Source organism: Cygnus olor, chromosome 18, assembly GCF_009769625.2.
Source record: "Cygnus olor isolate bCygOlo1 chromosome 18, bCygOlo1.pri.v2, whole genome shotgun sequence".
NCBI classification, from domain to species: domain Eukaryota; kingdom Metazoa; phylum Chordata; class Aves; order Anseriformes; family Anatidae; genus Cygnus; species Cygnus olor.
Window position 1 is genome coordinate 6,400,650 of NC_049186.1, and position 22,137 is coordinate 6,422,786.

The 22,137-nt window shown below is 64.8% G+C and overlaps 2 protein-coding genes across 8 annotated transcripts; both read left to right on the forward strand.

The window, feature by feature from the left end:
- The first annotated feature begins 1,761 nt into the window (after nucleotides 1–1,761).
- EPN3 (epsin 3) lies at nucleotides 1,762–10,895 on the forward strand. 5 transcript variants are annotated; one of them, XM_040530588.1, is made up of 10 exons: nucleotides 1,765–1,976; nucleotides 4,550–5,199; nucleotides 5,493–5,611; nucleotides 6,782–6,865; nucleotides 7,162–7,269; nucleotides 7,398–7,482; nucleotides 7,721–8,014; nucleotides 8,818–8,928; nucleotides 9,327–9,548; nucleotides 9,695–10,895. In XM_040530588.1, exons 2-10 carry the CDS (start codon nucleotides 4,629–4,631, stop codon nucleotides 10,009–10,011), a joined length of 1,911 nt encoding a protein of 636 aa, XP_040386522.1. In that variant the 5' UTR covers nucleotides 1,765–1,976; nucleotides 4,550–4,628; the 3' UTR covers nucleotides 10,012–10,895. The 5 variants fall into 5 exon arrangements, with proteins under 5 accessions (XP_040386527.1, XP_040386525.1, XP_040386522.1 ...); XM_040530590.1 differs by lacking the exon at nucleotides 1,765–1,976 and adding an exon at nucleotides 3,168–3,186; XM_040530589.1 differs by lacking the exon at nucleotides 1,765–1,976 and adding an exon at nucleotides 3,249–3,626.
- Nucleotides 10,896–11,048: 153 nt separating this feature from the next.
- Nucleotides 11,049–21,873, forward strand: SPATA20 (spermatogenesis associated 20). 3 transcript variants are annotated; one of them, XM_040530486.1, is made up of 17 exons: nucleotides 11,049–11,102; nucleotides 11,870–12,005; nucleotides 12,160–12,224; nucleotides 12,559–12,713; nucleotides 12,839–12,982; nucleotides 13,219–13,420; nucleotides 13,501–13,631; nucleotides 13,712–13,816; nucleotides 14,290–14,364; nucleotides 14,489–14,701; nucleotides 14,833–15,025; nucleotides 15,635–15,803; nucleotides 16,095–16,303; nucleotides 16,398–16,597; nucleotides 16,702–16,782; nucleotides 19,820–20,027; nucleotides 20,585–21,873. In XM_040530486.1, exons 1-16 carry the CDS (start codon nucleotides 11,066–11,068, stop codon nucleotides 19,988–19,990), a joined length of 2,286 nt encoding a protein of 761 aa, XP_040386420.1. In that variant the 5' UTR covers nucleotides 11,049–11,065; the 3' UTR covers nucleotides 19,991–20,027; nucleotides 20,585–21,873. The 3 variants fall into 3 exon arrangements, with proteins under 3 accessions (XP_040386420.1, XP_040386419.1, XP_040386418.1); XM_040530485.1 differs by having other exon boundaries at nucleotides 19,820–21,873; XM_040530484.1 differs by lacking the exons at nucleotides 19,820–20,027; nucleotides 20,585–21,873 and having other exon boundaries at nucleotides 16,702–19,796.
- The last annotated feature ends 264 nt before the right edge of the window (nucleotides 21,874–22,137 follow it).

The window sequence follows — 22,137 nt, forward strand, 5'->3', positions numbered from 1 at the left end:
TCTTACAGCCTTGGACAAGAACCTCCTCAGGAACAATATACAAACACAGCCCAGGAAGGGCTGGGCTGGGCCAACAAGTGCAATGTTCTGCTCCTTGGCTGCTGTATCTTACGCTGAGCCAGCTCCGTTATTATTTTTTACATTGATTGGTGCAAGTTACATGACTGGAAATGTGGTAAAATTAGAACCAGCTTCCCAAACGCACCCTTAGAAACATGTATCCCTGTTTTACAGTCCTGCTGTGTGCTGAGGTGTGGGTTCTGTCTTTGGAGCCCCAAACCTGGTGAGCAGGTCAGCCCCGCGCACTGAAGGACGTGGGGGTACTCCAGGCCCCATTGTGCCCGTCCTAGCAAGGAGAGCGCTCCTTCTCCTCCCCCAAATGTGGGCATTATTTGTATTAGTGTTAATAATTCGTGCTGTTTGCTACATAACTGAGGTGAGTGACCTCCCTGGCCTTGCGGGCTGCATACCAGAACCAACACGTGACGCAGGGCCTGAAGACACCATCGCTGTTAGAGAGGCTGGGAAGGGGGATTCCAGGAAAAGGCCGTGAGCGGAAGGTGACGGCACGTTTCCAGAAGGTTCTCAGTTGTAGAAGGGGCCTGGTGAGCAGCCAGCTTGCACCAGAGCTGAGGGAAATGAGCTTTAGAGCCTCGCTGGTTCACCACTTCCTATAGTGAGGGTGTAGACCACCCAAAAAACCCCCACGTTTGCACAGTTCTGCTGCTGCTCGTAGCATGTTCTCCCCACAGAGAGGATGAAGAGCGGCAAGCTGCCTTCCTGGGCCCTCTGCCCCAGATGAATTGTGGAGAACAGAGGCAGAGAAATCCCCAAGAGCGGGGCAGCGGGAGGCTTCCCTCGGGGTTGCCCCAGCGGGCTGCTCTCCTGGCTGACCCGACGGAGGGCTGGATGTGCAAAGTGCTCTTCCCACAGGCCGCAGCCGAGAGCGGGACTGGGTGCATGTTCAGCTTGCTCGGCCTGAGCCTGCCAGGGAAGTCGGGCTGATGAGATCCATGAAGCCCCTGGAAGCCCAGTGCCTCCCTGCTGGCTTCTCCCCGCGACCCAAGGCAGGGCCTGGGGTGAGATGGATCTGCTCTGTGGTGGGGGCAGCAGCAGGGAGGCGCGATCCCCTCCCCAATGCCTCGGCACCCGGGAGATGCTTTCTATTATGGAAAATGCCAGTGATATTAAAAAAGATTATATATATCCATAATACTTGAAGGCCTGTCACTGATTAAAATGGAAGGCAGAGGCCGGGAGAGTGGGGGTGGCACTGAAGCAATCGAGAGACATGACTTATTTTGTAATGTCATCTGATGCCTCCCTCTCTCCCCGAGCCAGGCTCTGGGAGCTGTTCAGAGCAGGGGAAGAATCTGCTCCAAATTTAGATCCGGGCAAAAATTTTGCCGAACTCAAATTGCAGCGGTGGCCTTGGGTACCAGAGAGGGAGCTGCATTGGGGGGGGGGGGGGGGGGGGGGAGGTCAGCATCATTCGGAGGTGCTTCCAAGCCTGGGGATGGCTGGTTCCTGTCTAAAAATAAGGGGGGGAGGGAAAAAAAATCAAAAAAAAAATATAAAAAAAAAGCGAGCAGCGCCTGGCAGCCTGCCAGCGAGGGGCAGTGACTGAGCATTTAGAGCATCCCCGCCTCCCGCATGCGGCGGGGCAGGGGCTCGGCGCCGCATCCCCCCCGGGGTTAGCGCACCGGGGGGGGGGGGGGTGGATTTAGGGTCTCGGGGCCGGGGGAAGACCCGCGTTAAGGGGCTGGAGGGGGCCGGGCCGGGGCTCGGTCGGCCCCGAAGGGGTTAAGGCGGGCAGCCGGGACCTGCCCAGCCTGCCCGGCAGCTCGGCGGCGCGCAGCAGGCAGCGGGAGGGCTGCGGCCGCCTCCTGCGCGCTCCCGCCGGTGCCGGCCCCCGTGCACGGTCCCGGTCCCGGTCCCGGCCCCCGTGCGCGGCGGGGCCCCGCCGCTCCGCCGAGGTAAGAGGGAGGAAGGGAGGGAGGAAGGTTCTGGACGGCCCCGAGCATCCGCAGGCGGTGCGGAGCGCAGGGGGGATGCCGGGGGATGCGGCTCCGGGATGGGCCCGAATGGGGCTGGGGGGTACCGGGGGGTACCGGGGGCTGCCGGGGTCCCGCCGCTCACCGGGGGAGGGTCCCGGTCCCCGCCGGTCCCCCGGAGCCGCCGGTGCTGCCCGCCGGGGGGCTCTGCCTCCATTTCGGGCGCTGCTCCCTCCCAGCCCCGCACCTGATCGGGGACCCGGCGAGCCCCCCCGGGTGCCCCCGGCCCCTGTCCCCTCTGCCCGTGCCCCCTCCCGGTGCCCCCAGCCCCTCCTGCTCCCCCCTGACCCCGTTCCTGCCCCCCACCCGTGTGTCCTCCCGCCCCCCCCATCCCCTCAGCCTCCGCAGTGCCCTGCGCCGGGACGCGGGCGATGGGGACCTGTCCCCAGCCCCCGGTGTCCTTCTCCCACCTGGCAGCCTCCAGCTCAAGGTCACTGCAGTAATTCCATATGAGCTGCCGGGCGCTGCCGCCTTATCTCCCGCACAGCTTCTGTTTCACTGCCTTTATATTCCGGGGGGATACCGGGCTGGGTAAAAACCCGCTGCTTCCAATGCCGCTGGCAGCGCTCCAGCCAGGGCCGTGCTCCTCCACCCGCTGTCCCAACCCCTTTTCCCAGCTCTATCCACGCAGACTTCGCGGGAAGCCTGGTGAAATCCATCTGGGACCCGTTCTCCGGCCAGGACGAGCGGTGCCGGAGCCGGTGGCATTGGGCTGGGGCTCTCCCGGGCATAGGGACCCGCTGGGGACAGGAAGGGACAGCCCTCCCTGGAGGCCGATGGACGGGCACGCCGGTGTTTGCTGGGCCGGTGGCACCTTTGGAAAGCTGACTTTATCTTCCTGAGGGGTGGTGGTGGAAAGCAGAGCGCGGAGCCAAGTCCCGGAGGACTTTGCCGCGCTGCTGCCCTCGTCCCGAAGGCGTTTCCGCACCGGCGTCGCGGCCGCCCGAGCGAGGCTCTCCTGGTGGGATCCAAAGGCCGCGCCGAGCAGCGGCGTTGCGAAAGGAAATCGATACAGGGAAGCGTCTGGGGAGAGAAACTTGGGCCGCCCGCGAGCGCGGCAGTGCCAGGCTGCTCTGACTCACGGGGACGTCGCCGGCGGAGCCACGGTGCCGCCGGCCCGCCGGAGCAGGAGGTGCCGGACCGGTTGCACGGGTTGCACGGGAGCATGGCGGGTGCTGTGCGTGGCTCGTGGGCACGTCGGCACGGCCCCGGCGTGGTTCTGTGTCGGCTGGGGAAGCGGCGTCCCGAGTTCGAGAGCCCAGTGCCGGCGGAGAGGCCGGCTGTGGCGCGGTGGCTGTGGCGCAGGGAGGTGCCGGCTTCGTGAGCTGGGTGTTGGGACGGGCACCGGTAATCGCCGGCCGCGCTCGTGGCTGGGCAGGGGAGATAGGCCTGTGCCCGGCAGCCTTATCGTGGAGCAGGGAAGCGTTGCCGGTGAGTTTTGGGGTGGGAGCTCTGCGAGGAGCTCAGCTCCCAGCCCGGCTGTGGGGAGCTCCAGCCTGCTTCCAGCCTCTGCCTCTTGGCTTTGCTGATCCCCCGATACAATGAGGGTAGTGGTGTTTGACCACCCTGTAGGTGAGACTGGCATGGAGCAGGGCACAGAGTTGTGATGGGGTCACAAGAAAACGGGGCAACGACAAGCCACGTGGTTTTGCTGGCGAAGGATGGGCACTTCCCAGCAGGAAGGGACAGGGGCAGCTCCCGGCCCTGCCAGCCCTGGCTGGTGGCACGGCAGGGACCCGTGGTGACAAGCTGCAGCGGCAGGGTGCCCGCGGGTGCCTCGTGGCCACCCCACAGGAAGGGGATGCGGGTGCAGGTCAGCCGGGAGCCTCGTGGACGCATTTCAACAGCGGCCACCCGTGCACAGGGTAGGCTTGGGCAGGATCTGGGGATTTTGCAGGGGGTTTTGTGTTACCCGCCCTGTCTGCTGGCCTGGCACCGGGATAGCCCCCTGGTTTAGCAACCAGGATAGCCCCCTGATTTAGCAACCCCACAGCAGCACGTGTTTCCATCCCAGAAGCAAAATCACCAAGTTTGCTCAGCAAAACCGTCAGGGCAGGCTCTGAGTCACACCAGGCCTTTATTTTCACCCAATGTGTCCTGGCGGTGCTGGGAGCCTCAGGGGGTGCAGGGGAGCCCCCCTGGGCCACTGCAGGGGGCTGGGACCCGGAGGCAGCCTGGGGCTGGAGGAGGGAGCTGCCATTTTCAGGTGGGTGCTCGTAGCAGCAGAAGCGCCTGGTAAAAGCTCATCCAAATGTTGCTGAATCTGAAGCCAAATCTCTTGGCAGCTCTGCAGTGCTAGGTATCGGTTTTCTGTAAGATATTTTTTCCACCCTGAGCATCCTGCATCCCTCTTGCTTTTGGTGAACGTTAGATGCGGTGGCGAGGGGCCTTTCCACCTTGAGAAGCATCCTCGGTGCCGGCTGAGGGCTTTGGGATGGGCCTCTGGTGAGCCGGGGCTGGTGCTGAGGTCTCTGTGTCCCCGTTCCCCGCTGCAGGTGCCGGTGAGGCCGTGAGCGCCCGTCCCTTCCCTGCCGCGAGCGCCCGCCGCCGGCGGGCCCCGGGCAGCGCGCAGCCATGACGACCTCGGCCCTGCGCCGGCAGGTGAAGAACATAGTGCACAACTACTCGGAGGCAGAGATCAAGGTGCGGGAGGCCACCTCCAACGACCCCTGGGGGCCTCCCAGCTCCCTGATGTCGGAGATTGCGGACCTCACCTTCAACACGGTGGCCTTCGCCGAGGTCATGGGCATGATCTGGCGGCGGCTGAACGACAGCGGCAAGAACTGGCGCCACGTGTACAAAGCCCTCACCCTGCTGGACTACCTCATCAAAACCGGCTCCGAGAAGGTGACCCACCAGTGCCGGGAGAACCTCTACACCATCCAGACGCTGAAGGACTTCCAGTACGTGGACCGCGATGGCAAGGACCAGGGCATCAACATCCGGGAGAAGGTGAAGCAGGTGATGGCGCTGCTCAAGGACGAGGAGCGGCTGAAGCAGGAGCGGGCGCACGCGCTGCAGACCAAGGAGCGCATGGCCCTTGAGGGCATGGGCAGCGGCAGCCACCAGGCCGCCTACGGCCGCCGCACTTCACCCTACGGCGACGACTACGGCCGGACGCGGGGCTCGCCCTCCTCCTTTAACTGTGAGTGCTCATGGCGGGGAGGAGGAGGGAGCTGTGTGCGGTTTGAGGTGGTTACTGTGTGAGGTTCACCGCGCCCACCTGCTGCTCCCCCTCCGCTTTTTGGGGTGGTGGTGGCGATGCTTGGCTGCGGCGTGCAGCTCGTTGGTGGTTGTAAGCGTTAATTTGGGGGTATGGCCCTTGGGGAGACCACCTCTGGAGCTGTGGATGGGGTCGGGGGGGGCTGCTTGGACGGGTGGCTGATCTCCCTGAAGTCCCAACGCTGCTCCTTCACCTCTTCTTCTTTTCTCTCCCAGCATCGTCCTCATCCCCACGGTTCGCCTCTGACCTGGAGCAAGCGAGGCCGCAGACGACGGGCGAGGAGGAGCTGCAGCTGCAGCTCGCCCTGGCCATGAGTCGGGAGGAGGCCGAGAAGGTAGGGCTGTGGGGCTGGGGTCTGCCCCGTGCCCAGGCTTATCTGTGGGGGCTCGGCCCCTGTGGAGGACGGTGGGTATGGGGCTGCCCGAGGGCTGTGCACAGATCCGCAACCGCACCGGGCTGCTCGCGCTGTGCCTGCATCCCAGTCACCGGCAGGCAGCGGGGGCACCGGCTGTCTGTGCCGCCCGTCCTCATGCCAGCAGGGACAGCGCCATGGCTGAGACACCAAACCTAGCTGCCCTCATCCACCAAGGTCTTCTGGTCCCCCGTCCCGTTTCTCTTGCCTTCGTCGGGAGGCGATACGTCCCGCTGCGCTGCCCTTTGCTTGGGGCACGGCTGCCTCCGCCTGCGGCCACTCCTTTCCAAGTGGCGGAGCCGAGGGGGGATGTGGGCAGCAAACGAGCCCCAGCCCCAGCTGTGCAGCCTCCCCCAGCGCTGTCCCCTCTCCTACCTGCCCCTTTTCTTTGGGGACGGCTTATTTGCACACCGGCCGAGATTGCCGCTGGCTGGCACAGCCCGTGCGGTGACGGCCGGGCACGCCAAGGACGTGGGCAGTGTCCTTGGGGGGCTGGCACCCAGCATCGCGTCCTCGGTCCTGCCGGGGCAGGGGACACGCTTCACAGGCAGTGCTCGCCACTGCCCGCCTTCCCCTGCCTGGTGGCTCTTTTGGAGGCTGAACAGCATGTGTGTATCCCTATTTTAGTCCTGGAAATGCAGTATTTATAGCTTCCACTCGCTGCTGCGATGAGCTCTGTAGGAACATGCTCTCGAAAGCGCTGCCTCTCAGAGCCCCCCTGGGCTGTGCACATGCAGACACGCTCGCACACGCGTGCACAGCCGTGCACATGCACACCCCCACCGGCATCCCCGTTCCCAGCCCTGGATGAGCATCGTGGGGCGGCGATCAGGGCTGCCGTGGTGGTGTGAGGATGGTCCCTCTCCAAAAGTGCCTCAGGTCTGAGTGTCCGTACCCCAGAGGAGGGGACGGGACGGACTCCTGAGCTCAGGCTGCTCAGGGACCGGAGAGCTGGGGTCCGCAGCAAGCCTATGGGCATGCTGTGCAGGTAGGCGAGGGGCTGCTGGATGCTGGTGGCAAGGACGGCGACCACCGAGCTGCTCGGCAAGCTGAGGCCGAGCTGAAATTTCACCCGATTTCCTCTGTTGGCAGAAGCCACTTCCTCCACTTTCCAGTACAGACGAAGAAAGGCAATTGCAGCTAGCGCTCGCGCTGAGCAAAGAGGAGCACGAGAAGGTACCTGTGCCCCGCAGCCCCAGGCGCTCCTCTCTCTTGCACTTGGGCTTCTCTCTGCCTCCTGCGGCCGCCGGCCTCGCTGCCGGCCCTGCTCCTGCGCCCGCTTCGCTTTCGCTCCTGCGGGGATGTTCGCTGCGTGCTCTCCCGGCGGGCTCGGCCCCAGAGGAGCTACCTCTGCTCGGATGCTGGGACTTTTTGGGGATGCGGTGGCAGCTCCTGCGCTGGGTCTGTCTCCTGGAGGAGGTGTCCGCTGGGGGGCCCCGGCCCGCTCACGGCCCCGTCCCTTGTCCCTGCAGGAGGTGAGGGCTTGGCAAGGGGAGAACTCCCTGCTGCAGAGAGCCTTGGAAGAGACTGCCCAGGGTGGGGAGGAAGAGGAGGAAGAGGATAAGATGAAGAAAAGCCAGGTGAAGCACCAGGGCCCTGGATGGCCACACATGCAGCCTAGAGCTCCCGAGTGATGCTGTGGCCCTGGGCTGGGCTCTCAGGTCTACGCTGTGCTTCCCTTACGCCTTTATTCCCTTTCTGTTTGCAGTCCTCTATCCTGGAGCTGGCAGATATATTCGGGCCGGTGCCAGCCCCCTCCAGCCACACGTCTGTCGACCCATGGGATGTGCCAGGTAGGGGCTGCTCCAGGTCTGCCACAGCTCGGGGCAGCGGCACAGACCTCTCCCCAGCCTCTGTCCCTGCCCAGTTCCCACCCGTTCAGCAATAAGGACCTTTGGCTTTGCCTCCCACCACTGCCCTGTCCTCTGCACGCCTGGGTGGCGATGCTGGTGGGAAGCCACGGTTCCTAGGCGCGTCCCTAACATTCGGCATCCCTCTGCCCCCCACCCTGTTCCCCTCATCTCCTTTCAGATGTGAAGCCCAAAGCGGAGCCGGTAGCCTGGACCGGCACGACAGACCCCTGGGTGCCAGTGCCGGCCGGCAGCGGGGAGCCCCTGCCCCAGGCAAGCGCCTCGTCCCAGCAAACCCCCGCCGGGCCCTGGGATTTCCACCCCGCCACTGCCGATCCGTGGGGGAAGGCACCTGCCCCTTCTGGCTTCTCTCCTGGGGACCCCTGGGGGACAACGTCCCCTCCTGCCCAGGGCTCCGGTGCTGTGCCGGCGACCGACCCTTGGGCTGCTGTGGCTGAGCCACCTCCTAACCCCGGTAAGCGGCTCGGGCGGGGATTTGGTTTTGCTGGGGATCGTGCACGGCGCTGGCTGGTGCTGTCGTCCTGGGAGTGGGTGTCCCGGGAGCCCCTTGTCCCACAGCCAGCTCCGCGAGCACCTCCTGCAGGACTTCCACTCGCTCCTTGGCGTGCCGAAGACTTCAGGGTACCTTTAAGCTCTATCTCTGCCCGCAATAGTCAGGCTGCTTTAATTAACACGGCACAGTTAACGGAGCCCTCCCATGGGAGTGGGTGGCAGCCTCAGCAGCGCTCCTGCAGTGGGGTGGTGCCCCCCCCCCCCGATACCTGTTGGCTTTGCTCCCCCCCCGAAACTCCCCTTTGTGCCCACCGAGACAGGACGGTTGCTGTTCGCACCTGCCACGTTGCAGGTGGGGAGCTGTTTATAGGAAAAACGTGGGTTTCAGAGCTCGGTGCTGCTCTCGGTTCCTCCTTGGTTGTTTCCTCCCACCTCATGGCAGTCCTGTTTCCACTGCCCCAAATGCACAGGGAGTTGCCCTAACTTCTGGTCCCTAAGGGGGCGAGAGCAGAATCAGCCCTGGGTGCAAGCACTGGTCGTTAATACGGTCTCCTCGTGCTGCTTCCATCCTGGCCGCCCTATCCCCGCTGCTTTGGCTAGCACTGCCTGCTCGCAACTGAGCTCCCGCTCTGGCCCATCCCAGTCTCCGTGGGCCGGTGGGCGCTGCCGACCCCAGCCCCGCAGCCCCCGTTGCACGCCTGCACGTCTCCCACCCCTCGCCTTCCCGCTCGCCCCCCCCCCTCGAGTCTCACCTCTTCACCCCAGCTGCAGGGGGGGACGCTTTCGACCTGTTTGCAAAACCTCCCGAGGCGGCTGAGCAGCCGGAGCCGGAGCATTCGCAGCCGCCCTCCTCGGCCAAGTCCAGCAGCCCCGCGGGTAAGCGCCGGGGACATGGGCAGGGGCCGATTTGAACAGGCGGGGACGTTCCTCCGTCCCTGCCTCTGGCGGGGAGGCTGCTCCGTGGCCAGCCAGGAGCTGCTCCTGCATCTGTGCATGGCTCCTTGCTGGCGTGGCCAAAGCTCGTCCCCACGTGCAGCCACCCGTGCCGTGGCCTTCGGGTGCCCCGCAGCCCAGGGGGTAGCACCGGTCCCTGTGGGCACCCACGTCCCCGATCCCTGCTGCCTCCCGTGGTGCTGCAGCCTCAGCCCTGCTGCAGAGAGGCTGCAATCTGGCAAGATGTGCTCCTAAATGCCCCGGGGGGGGATGAGGGCACAACATCACGTCACTGTCGGCATCCCACGGGTGGCTCATGCATCTCGTCTCCCCTGCCCCAGAGCTGGACCTCTTCGGAGACCTGTTCCCCAGCACCAAGCAGGACGGGGCGAAGAGCTTCGACCTCACCAACCTGGCAGACTCCCTGGCCGAGTCCTGCAAGGAGCGGAAGGACTGTAAAACCCCTGAGGCCTTCCTTGGCCCCGCCGCCTCCTCCCTGGTCAACCTGGACTCCCTGGTCGCGCCGCCGCAGGCAGCCAAGACGCGCAACCCTTTCCTCTCGGGTAGGTCCCGGGGTGCCGGGGCCGTGCTGCTGCTCCTGGGGTCCCCAAAGGGCTGGGTGGGAGAGGGGTGCTCGGGGTGAAGGATGAAGAGGAGGAAGGTGTGGGGACGTGCAGCCACCTTGACGCATCCCCTTGTCTCCTTGCAGGTCTCAGCACGCCGTCCCCCACCAACCCCTTCAGCCTCGCCGAGCAGCCCAAGCCCACGCTCAACCAGATGCGGACCAGCTCGCCCGTGCCCGGCCTGCCCACGGGCCTCCCTGTCAACGCCATGACCTACAGCGCCTCGCTGCCGCTGCCGCTCAGCAGCGTCCCCGCCGCCCTCCCCGCCTCCGCCAGTGCCTTCCCCCAGGCCGGCGCCGGGCCCTTCCCTGAGCTCCCCAGCACCCTGCCGCAGCCCTTACTGCCGCTGAGCGGACCCCCAGCCCCCCCGGCCTCACAGGGGGGCCTCAACCCCTTCCTCTGAAGGCTCTGGACCAGCAGCACGTGTAGGCTCTCGCCCCTTCCCCGGCTGTTACGGCCCCCCGGCATTTCCTCCTGCAGAGACCCTTAGGGCAGCCGGGTCACTCGCCGCAGCGGAGGACGCCTCGCGCCAGGGGGCATGGGCAGCCAGCATGGAACCCACAAGAGGAGCCCGGCCTCATGGGGTGACCCCCGCAGCCACCAGCGGAGGGGCCATTGCAAGGGCTTCGTTTTTGGGGCCCCACGCATCGGGCGGGGGTCCCAGTGCCAGCACTGCGCTCTCGCTCCCTTTTGTCGCGGCGCTTGCATGGAGCCCCCGGGGCTGCCGGCTGCGCTACGGGACGGTCCCGGGGCCGGGGAGGATTTGGAGCTTTCCCCTTTCTGCTCCTTTTTCCCTTGAAATGTGCCCCCCCCGCCTCAATCTCATCCCCCCAAATGCTTCGCGCTCTCCCCGCTCTCCTGGATGCCGCTGCTCCGCTTGGCCCCATGGCCCTGCTCTCCTGTCACCTGTGTTATTTGCCAGCCGGGGGTGCCCCGGCCCCGCACCCCCTGTATGCTCAGCGGACTTTGAGCCCCCCCCAAAATCTCTGGAGCCCCCCCCCAGAGCCTCGAGCAGAGCCTGGACCGGGACCTCCCGACCCCAGCAGCCGCTGCCTGGGGTTGGGGTGCGGAGGCGGGTGGTGCTCGGGGGGTGTCAAGGGGATGTTAGGGGTGGGCCAAGGGGGGGGGTCTGGGGAAATCCTGGGGGGGTCCAGGGGGTGTCGGGGGTGGGGGGGTGGCAGGCGTAATCGCTTCGGTGCGTGCGTTAGCACCCGCTGCACGGTACCGGGGGCTCTGCGGCTGTACCTAGGACCCCGTGAAGCGACCGTACGACAATAAAATTCTCCACCGAGCTCTGCCGTGTCGCCTCCTTACCCCGGGAGGGAGGTTTGGGGGTGGGGATGGGGGTGTGAAACCCCCCACCGCGGCTCCCCACACAGCCCCGGGGCCTTCTTTGTGGGCTCGGCCCCGGAGCAGGGCCAGACCCCGCCCGCCCGGCCGGGCCCGCCCCCGCCGCCATGTTCGCGGCGCCGCTGCGCCGGGCCCGCAGGTACCGGGGGGGGCACCGGGGCCGGGGTCGGGCCCCTCGGGCTCCGGCGTGGCCCTACGGGGACGGGGGGGCGGTAGCTGCGGCCCCGGCACCCCCCTGTGTGCCCCCAAGTGCTTCCCATCCCTGCTGAGCGCTCTGCGTTGCCCTAAACCTGCCCTGTGCCGCGGACACTCCTCCCTTTGCATTCCCCTAAATGCTGCGTGTACCCCCTGCAGCCCCCTAAATCCTCCCGCACCGTTTGCATTCCCCTAAATCCTCCCCGCATATCTGCACTCCCTGCATTCCCCTAAATCCTGCCTGCACCCTCCGCACCGCTCCTGCGTTCCCCTAAATCCTCCCCATGTCCCTATAGCCCTGCACCGCCCCGCATCCCTCCTGCATCCCTCCCTTGCATGACTCTGCATCCCTCCTGCTCCCCCTTCCTGCACCCCACTTGCAGCCCCCCACCTCCGAATCCTGGTGCCCCCAGCACCAGCAGGGTCTCACGGGTCCCCTCCTGTCCCCCCGTGCCACCAGGCTGCACCCCACCACTGGGTGCCGGGGGTGCAAGGGGGGGGGACAGAGCCACAGCAGAACGTGGGGGGCGTTGGGGACACCCTTGAGGGGCTTCTGCCCAAATGCTGAGGGTTGGGAGCGTGCTGGGGATGTGTCACCCCACACCGGGGGCACCCAGGTGGCCGGGGGCGTCACGGCTCTCCCCAGGGGTGAGAGGGGAGCGAGCGGGGCCGTGCGTTACCGAGCGTCCTGTCCCGTCCCGTCCCATCCCGCAGGTCGGTGTTTCTGACGGGCAGCATCGCCATGGCCACGGCAGGGAGAGCCAGGCCACCCGGCCCCCCGCGTTACACCAACCGCCTGATTAACGAGAAGTCCCCCTACCTCCTGCAGCATGCCCACAACCCCGTGGACTGGTAAGAGCGCCTCTCGCCTCCTCGCCCTGTCCTCCGTCTGCGGAGGCCGATGTGCCTGGGGTGACCGTGCCGCTGCTTCTCGGGAAGCTTCAGAGTTGACCACGAGCCCCAGCGGCTCTGCCCCCGCCGCTTCCTTCTTGTCTCCCCTCCACAGGTACCCGTGGGGTCAGGAGGCCTTTGATAAAGCGAAGAAAGAAAACAAGCTGATATTTCTATCAGGTAAGCAGAAACAAGGCACGTTTGACACCCCTGAAGGAGTAGATAAGCCAGGCTGTGTGCGGGTAGTGGTGCAGGTGAGGATGCTGGGCGCTGATTCTCCTCCAGCGAGAGATGGCCCCGTGCTTTCGTGGCCCTGGCTGTAGGGAGGCTGCATCCAGGGGCCTCTTGGCCACCTTAGTCCTCAACAAGCACTCGAGGCCCATGCTTGCAGGAGGCCTTTCTGCTGCAGCAATTTGTAGGGGCACGCAGCAGCCTGGCTCGTCTCTGAATGACCCCCCCAGCACCTCCTGCTCAATGTGTGGGGCCTCGCCTGAGCTGGAGAGCTTGTTTGCAGTGGGCTACTCCACCTGCCACTGGTGCCACGTGATGGAGGAGGAGTCCTTCCAGAACAAGGAGATCGGTGCGATTATGAATGAGAACTTTGTGTGCATAAAGGTGGATCGTGAGGAGCGGCCAGATGTGGACAAAGTGTACATGACCTTCGTGCAGGTAGGAGAGGCGCGGGCAGGCTCTGCCCTTCTCTCTTTGAGGCTCATAGTCCTGCTCCAGAAGGACCAGCGTGGGGTGCGCTGAACCTCTCGTGGGGTCTTTGCACACCCCGATGCCTCCTTCAGGCTACCAGCGGTGGAGGCGGGTGGCCGATGAGCGTCTGGCTGACTCCGGACCTCAAGCCCTTCGCAGGGGGGACGTACTTCCCTCCTGAAGACAGCGCTCGCCGCGTTGGCTTTCGGACTCTGCTGCTCCGCGTCGCAGAGCAGGTACGGGGCAGGCAGTGCTCAGGCAAAGGGGGAGCGGAGAGATCGCTCTGGGGGTGCCGGAGGGAAGAGGCATGAGAAGCAGTGGCACAAAGAGGGTGTCAGAGCCGTGGCCGGGCTGAGGGTGGGTTTGGGCTGGCCTGGGGAGGGCACCGAGAACTGAAGGTGCAGTTTGGGGCAGTGCAGGAAGCAGAAAGAAAGGCAAAAAATGGAAGCGCCAATTTCTTCCTGCATCGCAGTGGAGGCAGAACAAAGACACCCTGCTGGAGAGCAGCCAGAAGATCCTGGAAGCTCTGCTAGCCATGTCCCAGATCCGCGTGCAGGGCCAGCAGTCACCCCCGCCATCCGAGAAGGTGATGGCCACCTGCTTCCAGCAGCTCTCCAACTCCTATGACGAGGACTACGGCGGCTTCTCCGAGTCCCCCAAGTTCCCCACCCCAGGTCAGTCCAGCCTCTGCAGCTGAGCCCTGCCGGGGGGCAGAGCCCAGCCCGCAGCCTCCCGCTCTGTCCCTGTGTTGCAGTGAACCTGAATTTCCTCTTCACGTACTGGGCCCTGCACCGAGCAACCCCAGAAGGGGCGCGGGCACTGCAGATGGCTCTGCATACCCTCAAGATGATGGCTCACGGGGGCATTCATGACCACATCGGGCAGGTAGGAGGAAAGCCCTGGGGATAAACCCCAGGAATGCCCAGGAGGTGGGCAGTGGGGATGCATCCGCTTGGTCTTCGCAGGGGTTCCACCGCTACTCCACCGACCAGCACTGGCACGTCCCTCACTTCGAGAAGATGCTGTATGACCAGGGGCAGCTGGCGGCCGCCTACAGCAGGGCCTTCCAGGTGCGACCACCGTGCCCCTCTGTGGGGTGCGCTCAGCACCCCGAGTTCAGGCTGCGGCTGGTTGGGCTGGGGCGTGAGCAGCTTCAAGGCTGGTGCCCAGACATTGCCCATCTGGGCGCTCCCGTCTTCCCCTTTATTCACTGCTCTTCATCCAGATGGGAACGCTGTACGAGCCCCTGATAGTTTAGCCCCTGGGGAAAGGAAACTCCTTTCTGGCTGGTCTCTGCAAGAGTCAGCAACCACGCCCTGCTGCTCTGACCGTGGTGTAAATCCAGGGCTGCTACCCGGTGCCTGTGATCCCTATCAGAGATCTTACCCCGAATCCCGCACGTGTTTAACATCCCTGCACTTTCAGATGTGTCTCTCCCCTTTGCCAGCTCTTTACATCGGGGCTGTGACATCTTGCCGCGTCTCTTTCCTCCCCCTGCCCGTTGTGGCGTTGCGGAGCACCATCCACCTCATCTCTCCCGCAGATCTCCGGCGATGAATTCTTCGCCGATGTTGCCGGGGACATTCTGCTCTACGTCTCACGGGACTTGGGCGACCAGGTAGGTGCTTCCCCGAGCTGGACCAAGCGAAGGGGGTCGCTCACCCTGCCTGGGACGTGGTGGAGTGCTGCAGACCAGGGGTGTTGTACCAGCAGCTGGGACATCTCTGCTGCTTTTTCCCCAGGCTGGAGGTTTTTACAGCGCAGAAGATGCGGATTCCTACCCGACCACCACATCCAGCGAGAAGCGAGAGGGAGCTTTCTGCGTGTGGGCGGCCGATGAAATCCGGGCTCTCCTCCCCGACCCGGTTGAGGGGGCTGCCGAGGGGACAACCCTGGGAGATGTCTTCATGCACCACTACGGGGTAAAGGAGGACGGCAACGTGAGCCCCATGCAGGTGAGGGAGAGCCAAGGCCTGCCCGGTACCGCGAGCATCGGTGCGCACGGGGGACGTCAGAGCCGCCCGAGGCACGCGGGTCCAACCCTCCTCATCCAGGAGGTGTTCCTAGAACGGGGCTCTCCTCGCAGGACCCCCACCAGGAGCTGAAGGGCAAGAACGTCCTCATCGTCCGGTCCTCCCCGGAGCTGACGGCCGCCCGCTTTGGGCTGGAGCAGGGCCGGCTCAGCACCCTGCTGCAGGAGAGCCAGCGCAGGCTGCAGGCAGCCCGGGCGCAGCGGCCGCGGCCCCACTTAGACACCAAGATGTTGGCCTCGTGGAACGGTGAGCGGGGTGCCCGGGGGGCTGCAGCCCCACGCACGTGGCGTTGCTGCACGTTTGGGATGTTGGTTTGGTTTGGGTTTGTTTTTTTTTGTTCATCTTCCCCTGTTGCCAGCAGAGAGCAGCAAAACTCTTTGCGTGGCGCAGCCTGCTCGGCTGGGCTGCGAGGGGATGGAGCTGGGGGCTCAGGACCCGGGTCCATGCCCACTGCTGTGTCAGCAGGGTGAGCACAGGTCGCTGTCTGTCTGTCCGAGGGTCCTGCAGTGGGCAATCAATAACTGCAAGGTCACAGCTCCTGGGTCTGGAGCCTGAGCTGGAGTTACAGCGTGGAGCCAAGTGCTGCATGCAGGAAGACTCTCTTAAGCCCAGTTTCTGCCCACAAGCTAAGGCTTAGCCCTTGCCGGCCTTGCAGTGCTCCTCCTTTCCCTTCGGAGATAGCGAGTGACTTTCCCCCTGGTTTGAAGCGAGTGGAAGAGCTGCCGACCTGCCTCCGGCCTGCCTTGGATGTCAGGGGGATGAGCTTCACGCTGAGCGTCATTTAAAGGAAAATGAGTGGCACCCGCTGCTCCCTGGTGCCGCAGCCCCTCTGAGCCTGTCCCTGTGCCCACGCAGGACTGATGATCTCGGGCTTTGCCCAGGCTGGGGCGGCCCTGGCCAGGCAGGAGTACGTGAGCCGGGCAGTGCAGGCGGCCGGCTTTCTGCGCAGGCACCTCTTCGACCCGGCCAGCGGGAGGCTGCTGCGGAGCTGCTACCGGGGCGAGGACAACGCGGTGGAGCAGAGGTGAGCAGTGGTGCAGAGTGTGTCACCCAGCCCACGGGTTTAAGGTCAAATCCTTTGCATTCCTCATCTGCGGAGCTGATAGGAGCCTTCCCGTGCTGCTGCTGGACCCGCACTCAGCCAGGGCTGAGCCGTGCGGTGCCTTGGTGGTGATGGGCTGAGCCTGGGAGGGAACCAAGCAAGGTGGCATCTCCTCACGCAACCCCCACATCACAGGTGCCGGTCGGGAGGGCTCTGCCCTGCTGGACCCGCAGGGTTGGAGGCCCTGATGTCCTTCCCCACTTGCCGTTGCAGTGCTGTCCCCATTCAGGGGTTCCTGGAGGATTACGTCTTCGTCATCCAGGCTCTCTTTGACCTGTACGAAGCCTCCCTGGACCAGAGCTGGCTGGAGTGGGCCGTGCAGCTCCAGCACACGCAGGACAAGCTCTTCTGGGACCCCAAGGGCTTTGCGTATTTCTCCAGCGAGGCTGGCGACTCCTCTCTGCTCCTCCGCCTGAAGGACGGTGAGCTCGGGGACGCACCCGTGCCCTGCATGCCCTGGGGAGGGCAGGGGCGATGCCCGGCGTCGGGCTGACGGCGCTGCCATGCCTCCCGCAGACCAGGACGGAGCAGAGCCCAACGCCAACTCCGTCACCGTCACCAACCTGCTCCGAGCGGCCTGTTACTCCGGCCACACCGAGTGGGTGGAAAAGGCCGGGCAGATCTTGGCTGCCTTCTCCGAGAGGCTGCAGAAGATCCCGTTAGCCCTGCCAGAGATGGCCCGGGCCACCGCCGTGTTCCACCACACCCTCAAACAGGTAGGGCCGGGGCTGCTGAGCTGCCCTCCTTTGGCAGGCTGTGCTGTGGGGCCACCAGAGTCTGCTGGGACCGAACGCCTGCCATCTGTGCTGTCTCTGGACAGGTGGTGATCTGCGGGGACCCCCACGGAGAAGACACGAAAGAGATGCTTCGCTGCGTGCACTCTGTCTTCAGCCCCAACAAGGTAGTGAAACCAGCCATGTCCTCGTCCTGCCCGTGCTCCCCGCAGCCACTGCAACCTCGTCCTCTCCCCGGCGCACTGCAGCATCCGTCCTCCTCCTCCTCCACCCTGCCTCCCTCCTGGGGACCTCCCCTCCCGTCCTGCTGGTGGCAGGGGCACGGCTGTGCCCTGCATGGCTCTCCCAGGGCAGAGAGGTGGCAGGGGATGAGGGGCAGCACTCATGGCACTGCTGGGTCAGCTCTATCTGCGCCCGGCATGGTGCCGGGGGCTGAGCCGCAGCATCGGGCTGGCAATGGGGCCAGAGTCCCAGTTTTTGTAACCCAGCCAGGGAGAACTGGGGTGGGCTGAGCTCCCAGCAGCGCTTCCCTCGCCTGTCCTCGCATCAGCACAGCTCGTGGAGGCTGTCCTTCTGTGGACGCCCAGGGGCGTTTAGTGGTGGTGTTGGAGGACACGGTGCAGTGACTGGAGCCCGCTCTGTGGGGACGCAGCACCTGGTCCTTCCCGCACTGTCACCGTCCAGCTCCCCTGCAGCGCTCCCTCGCTCCCCGTGCTGCATGCGAGCCCTCCTCCCGCTTTATTCCTCTCCCTTTGAAGGATTACAGCGAGTGACCCAGTTTGCAGGCACGGAGAGCACCGCGCTGGTAGCGGGAGCCCGGTGGTGCTGCGGACACCGCACTGCCTTCCTGCAGCCGCTGCTGCCCATCCGAGCGGGCTCCTGGTGGGGGGCACCCAGCTTTGGGGGCTCGAGCAGAGCCAGGAGCTCAGCAGCATCCTCGCTAGGGCTGCGGCTGGAGGCTGGGCGCAGGCAGGATGGGGACCAGCAGGAGCAGCCTGGCTGCTGCCTGATGGGGTTGGCTGGAAAAAGGGCTTTTCCTTCTTGCTCGTGAGCGCGGCAGGAAGAGCTGTGCCGGGTGCAGCCCCAGAGGGCTCACGTCTCTGCTTCCTGGTGTGCAAATGTATGGGAGTTACAGGGCCTGAGCTCATCCTCCAGCCCGCCTCCGCCCTGCTCGTTCCCGCAGCGCGGTGCCTGCGCTGCTCAGCCCGGCTCTGGCAGAGGAGATGTCACCGGCCCGCGCCCATCGTGGTGACAGCTGCTGCTCCCTGCCGTCACCGCGGCTGGGCCAGGGGTCCGCTCTCCTCAGTGTCAGCCGCGTGCGATGGAGGCTGACAGGGAGACACAGGGAGACGGCGCCGCGGAGCCGGGCTCCCCCCGCAGCCGTGGTGCTGGGACTCGCGCGGCGCCGCGTTCGCTGCCCAGGGCCAGCTTGGGCTCCAGCAGTGGGTCGCAGCTCGTCACCTCCCGAACAGAAAGAACGGGGTTGGACCCGGTGATGTGCCGAGGTCCCTTCCAACCCCTACAATTCTGTCAACAGGGAGAAGGGCGTCGGGGCTGGCGGCTCAGCACCAACGTGGGTGCCTCCTGCCACCCATCCCTCCTCGGTGCGCTGGGCAGGAGGCACAGCCGCTCCTTTTCCCCATCCTCATCCTCTCCCTTCCTCCCTCCTTCCCCACCCAGCAGCGGGAGCAGCCCTGAGTCACCGCCCTGGGGATGCGGCTGCTTTGGGAATCGGGGCTGCGGAGACGTCAGCGCCGCGTCCCCGCCGCCCCCGCTCCCCGCTGCCGGCAGGGCGCTGGGGGCCAGCCTCGGCGGCGGGAACACAAACAATTAATTAGGTCGCTCCAGTAATTAATTCCTTACAAACCTCACATTGAAAGCCTCGCCGTAATGAGAAGCCGATGGTAAAACGGCATTGAGGGCGCCGGAGTTGGTACATTTAAACCAGCACCCGCGGGTGGAGGAGCCCGGGGCCGGAGGCGGCTGCCGCGGGGATGCAGCAGTGCTGGCAGCGGTGCTGCCGGAGCTGAGGACCCGGCTCGGTTCCCCGTGACACTTCCAGGGCCATCAGCGTGGCCAGATGCCACCCGCCCCTTCGCTGGCACCTCCCTGGCTGCGTTTGCCCCGTGGGGCCGGGGTGCTGGCAGCAGGATGGGGCCAGGCAGGCTGGATCCCGCTCCTGGTTGAGATCTCTGCCCTGTTAATGGTCTTTAGGGTAATTATGAAGGATCCCATTATCTCCTCAGCCGCGGCATGCGAGCTCCCTGGCTCGCCTTTATCCCGGCCCCGCAAGAGGACCTTAGGGAGCTTGTGAGAAAAATGAATAATGAATTTCAGATTGGACATGAATTGGTAATTAATCACTCCTGGAATTAATTCCAGACAAAGGCGAGGAGGGCAGGGAGAGCGGGCTGAGCCGGCACTGGGGCAGGGCAGGGGCTGAGGGGAGACGTGGGGGGCGTGGGACGGGACGGGCGAGCTGGGGACACGGTGACCGCCTGGGGACAGGGGGTAGGGGCAGCCCGTGCCAGGCACGGGGGTGGCTGTGGGGGCAGGAGGGGGATGTTGGCTATCTGCAGCCCTTGGTGGAGGGCTGAGCGCCTTGGTGCTGGGACAGGGCACTGCTCGGTGCCAGGCTGCTGCTTCCAGAGCCCCTGCAGGGACCGCGTTTGCTCGCCCCTTGCGTCCCCGTGCTGGGGCCAGGCTCCCGGCCAGCTCCCGGCCTTTCCCGTTATTAGACCGCAAGGCCTGAGGCTTTAACAAATGTTTTCCTATTCAGCAAAAGCTAATTATCCTGGCAGCCCCGCCACTGCTCCTGCCTGGTGCTACCGCGGCAGCTGGGAGAGCCCCCAGCCCAGCGCTGGCCGGTGTCTGAGTTTTTGGGAAGCAGCTGGGGGGCAGGAGGAGCCGGGCTGCGGGGTGGGACGGGGCGATGCTGCCGCTGGTGCCTGACCCCAGGACAGCTCCCCCAGCCTCGTGCTTCATCCCTGGCTGCCCACATCCCCATCACCCCCCCCCAGAGCTGCTGGGGGGCTGTGGCCCAGGGGGGACACCCGGGCTGCACCCATGGGGATGTGGCCACAGCACAGGTCCCTTGGCTTTGTCCCCGTCTTTGGGTGAGCACAGGGGGTGCTGTGGGGAGGGGGGCACCAGCTGGCTGCTGCGGGCTGCGCCCCCCCAGCTCTCCCCTTCCTTCTCCGCCAGGTGCTGATGCTGGCAGACGGGGACAGCGCCGGGTTCCTCTACCGCCAGTTGCCTTTCCTTTCGTCCCTGGAGAGGAAGGACGGGAAAGCCACCGCCTACCTCTGCAGCAACTTCGCCTGCTCCCTGCCTGTCACCTCGCCCCAGGAGCTGCGGGGGCTGCTCTGCCAATGAGCCCCCCTACCCCGGCACCGTTTTTGCCAGCAGGAGGGTGAGAAGGAGCTGGACGGACACCGGGCTGGGACCTGGGAATGTGTTTGGGGGGGGGACACCCATCAGAAAGTCACGCTGGGCACGAGCTGGGGGGCTCCTGGCCATGGCTCAACCCCTCCTGGCAAGTGTCGGGACCCAGGGGGACAGACCACGGCCAGCCCGGGTGCAAAGCAGGAGCTGCTGCGGGTGGGAGCACGAAATGCAGCCCCTGCCACGGGGAGCAGATGTGCTGCCAGCTGGGGCAGCCCCTGGTACCTCGGGGGGCTCAGCCCCGGCTCCCCAGCACCCCAAACCTCCTGGGTGCTTGGGGGGGCTGCACGGCCCCACCGGTGCCCACCTCCCCTGCACCCGCGCTTGCCAAGTCTTGTAGAGGGAAAAGAAAGCAAATGAAATACAAATCCCGGTGTTAGCGCGGGAGTCAGATGCGAAAGCTATTAGGGTTCCTATAGCAACCCGGGGTAACATTTTCAAAAGCACCTGGATGGCTTCGGAGTCGAGTGCTTTTGGAAGTGTTACCCGTGAAGACAGCTGCGGTGTTTTTCCATTACCGAGCAGCCCGTGACACACAGAACTTAATGTATAGCGCCTGCAAAAAGCTGCCCGTTCCCACAGCTGAGGGAAATTTGCACCGAGAGCAAGCCGAAGCACTTCCAAACCCGAGTCCCGCCCGGGCTTTGCCGAGGACGGAGACCTCCCCAGGGCTCATTTTCTAGCAGGGGGCTGGAGGGTGCAGGGGGGTGAGGTGGGTCGGGCAGGGCTGTGTTTTGGGGATGCGGGGGCTGCCCCCATCCTGGCACCTGCCTCTGCTTGCGGAAGGCCAGTGCCAGCCGAAGAAATAACCCGCAACGGGCCTTTAGGGCAGCGTTAGCAAAAAGGGAGGTCTGCTCTGAGCTTTGCCAGCAAAGCCGAGGCTGGACCGAGGGTCCCATCCGTGCCCCCGGGGGCTGCCCGCATCCTGCTGATGGGGCCCTGCTGGGCTGGCGCTGCCCCCTGCTCGCCCCCCCCTCCTTTGAAGGGATTTTGGGAGATGGCAAGAGCCGGTGGTTGCCTTCGGAGCTTTCCAGTGGGTCGTGCCAGGGTTCGGGGTACCCGGCCAGGAGAAACGCCTTTGAAGTCAGAGAGGAATTTTGCACCTCATCTCGTGAACACTTTCTGTGCTTGTGGAAGGGGAGTTCTCCCCCCCGCCCCTTTGTTTTAAGAACTGAAGTGTTTCTGGAAACCCAGACGAAAATCGCTGGCTTTAGCAGACGGCTGGTTGTGTGCTGCTTTTTTGGGTTTGGGGGATTTTATTTTTTTTTTTGGGTGATTGTTTTTCAACTTGGCGCCTTTGCTGTGGGGTTGATGTGACGTCCTGGAGCGACGCTTCCCATCCTCACGAGCCCTCGGAGCAGGTCGGTGCCACATTTGTGCCAGGAGGGCATCGCCGAGAGCCAGGGAGCCCAGGGCTCGGGGCTGGGGTGACCAAGGAGCCGTGTGGGTGCCCGCCAGACCCCAGGGTGCGGGCACGGGGTGCCTTCATCCCGCACCCTCCTGCTGGTTCTCGCGTCTCCGTAAGCAGCCACTGGGCAAAAATGCGGTGCGAAGGGTCTGTCAGGATTAATCGGGCTGACCAGTCAGGAAATAAATAAAAAGCGAGGTTCTCTGTGACAAACAAATGCTGTTGTGGCACTTGGTCATGGGGCGCTGCCCTGCGTTTGGTGACGGACACGGAGGGGCCGGCGGGGGTCTCGCCCTGGGGCCGCGCCAGGGAGGCTCGGGGGGCAGGAGGCAGCACCCCTCACTGCCCCCTCTTCTCTCCAGCTGCAGAGCTGTCTGAAAAAAATAAAAAAGCCACCACAAACTGCACTGAACAGCCCCCGTGTGTTGCTTTTTCCCCACAAACACTTGGTTTTGTTGTTAGGCTGCTCAGGAGGGAGCGGGGGCACCAGCGAGATGGGGGGGAGCAGGGATTCTCTTTCTTTTTGTTTTATTTATTTTTTTAAACCTTATCATCTGCACCTCTCTCCCTCTGCCAGGGGCACGCAGCAGCGCATCCCATCTCTCCAGCAGCCACCAGTGCTCCAGGGGCTGAAGCCCCTCGCACCCCACTGGGGTCCCCATGGATGCAG

Excerpts from the sequence above, each read along its gene's own strand:
- SPATA20 (XM_040530484.1), top strand. The coding sequence starts at position 11,066 with ATGTTCGCGGCGCCGCTGCGCCGGGCCCGCAGGTACC. Across the intron at positions 12,225-12,558 it reads CAAGCTGATATTTCTATCAG|TGGGCTACTCCACCTGCCAC; the intron begins GTAAGCAGAAAC and ends GCTTGTTTGCAG. Across the intron at positions 16,598-16,701 it reads TCCACCACACCCTCAAACAG|GTGGTGATCTGCGGGGACCC; the intron begins GTAGGGCCGGGG and ends GTCTCTGGACAG.
- EPN3 (XM_040530588.1), top strand. The coding sequence starts at position 4,629 with ATGACGACCTCGGCCCTGCGCCGGCAGGTGAAGAACATAGTGCACAAC. Across the intron at positions 5,612-6,781 it reads GTCGGGAGGAGGCCGAGAAG|AAGCCACTTCCTCCACTTTC; the intron begins GTAGGGCTGTGG and ends CTCTGTTGGCAG. Across the intron at positions 7,270-7,397 it reads ATAAGATGAAGAAAAGCCAG|TCCTCTATCCTGGAGCTGGC; the intron begins GTGAAGCACCAG and ends TTCTGTTTGCAG.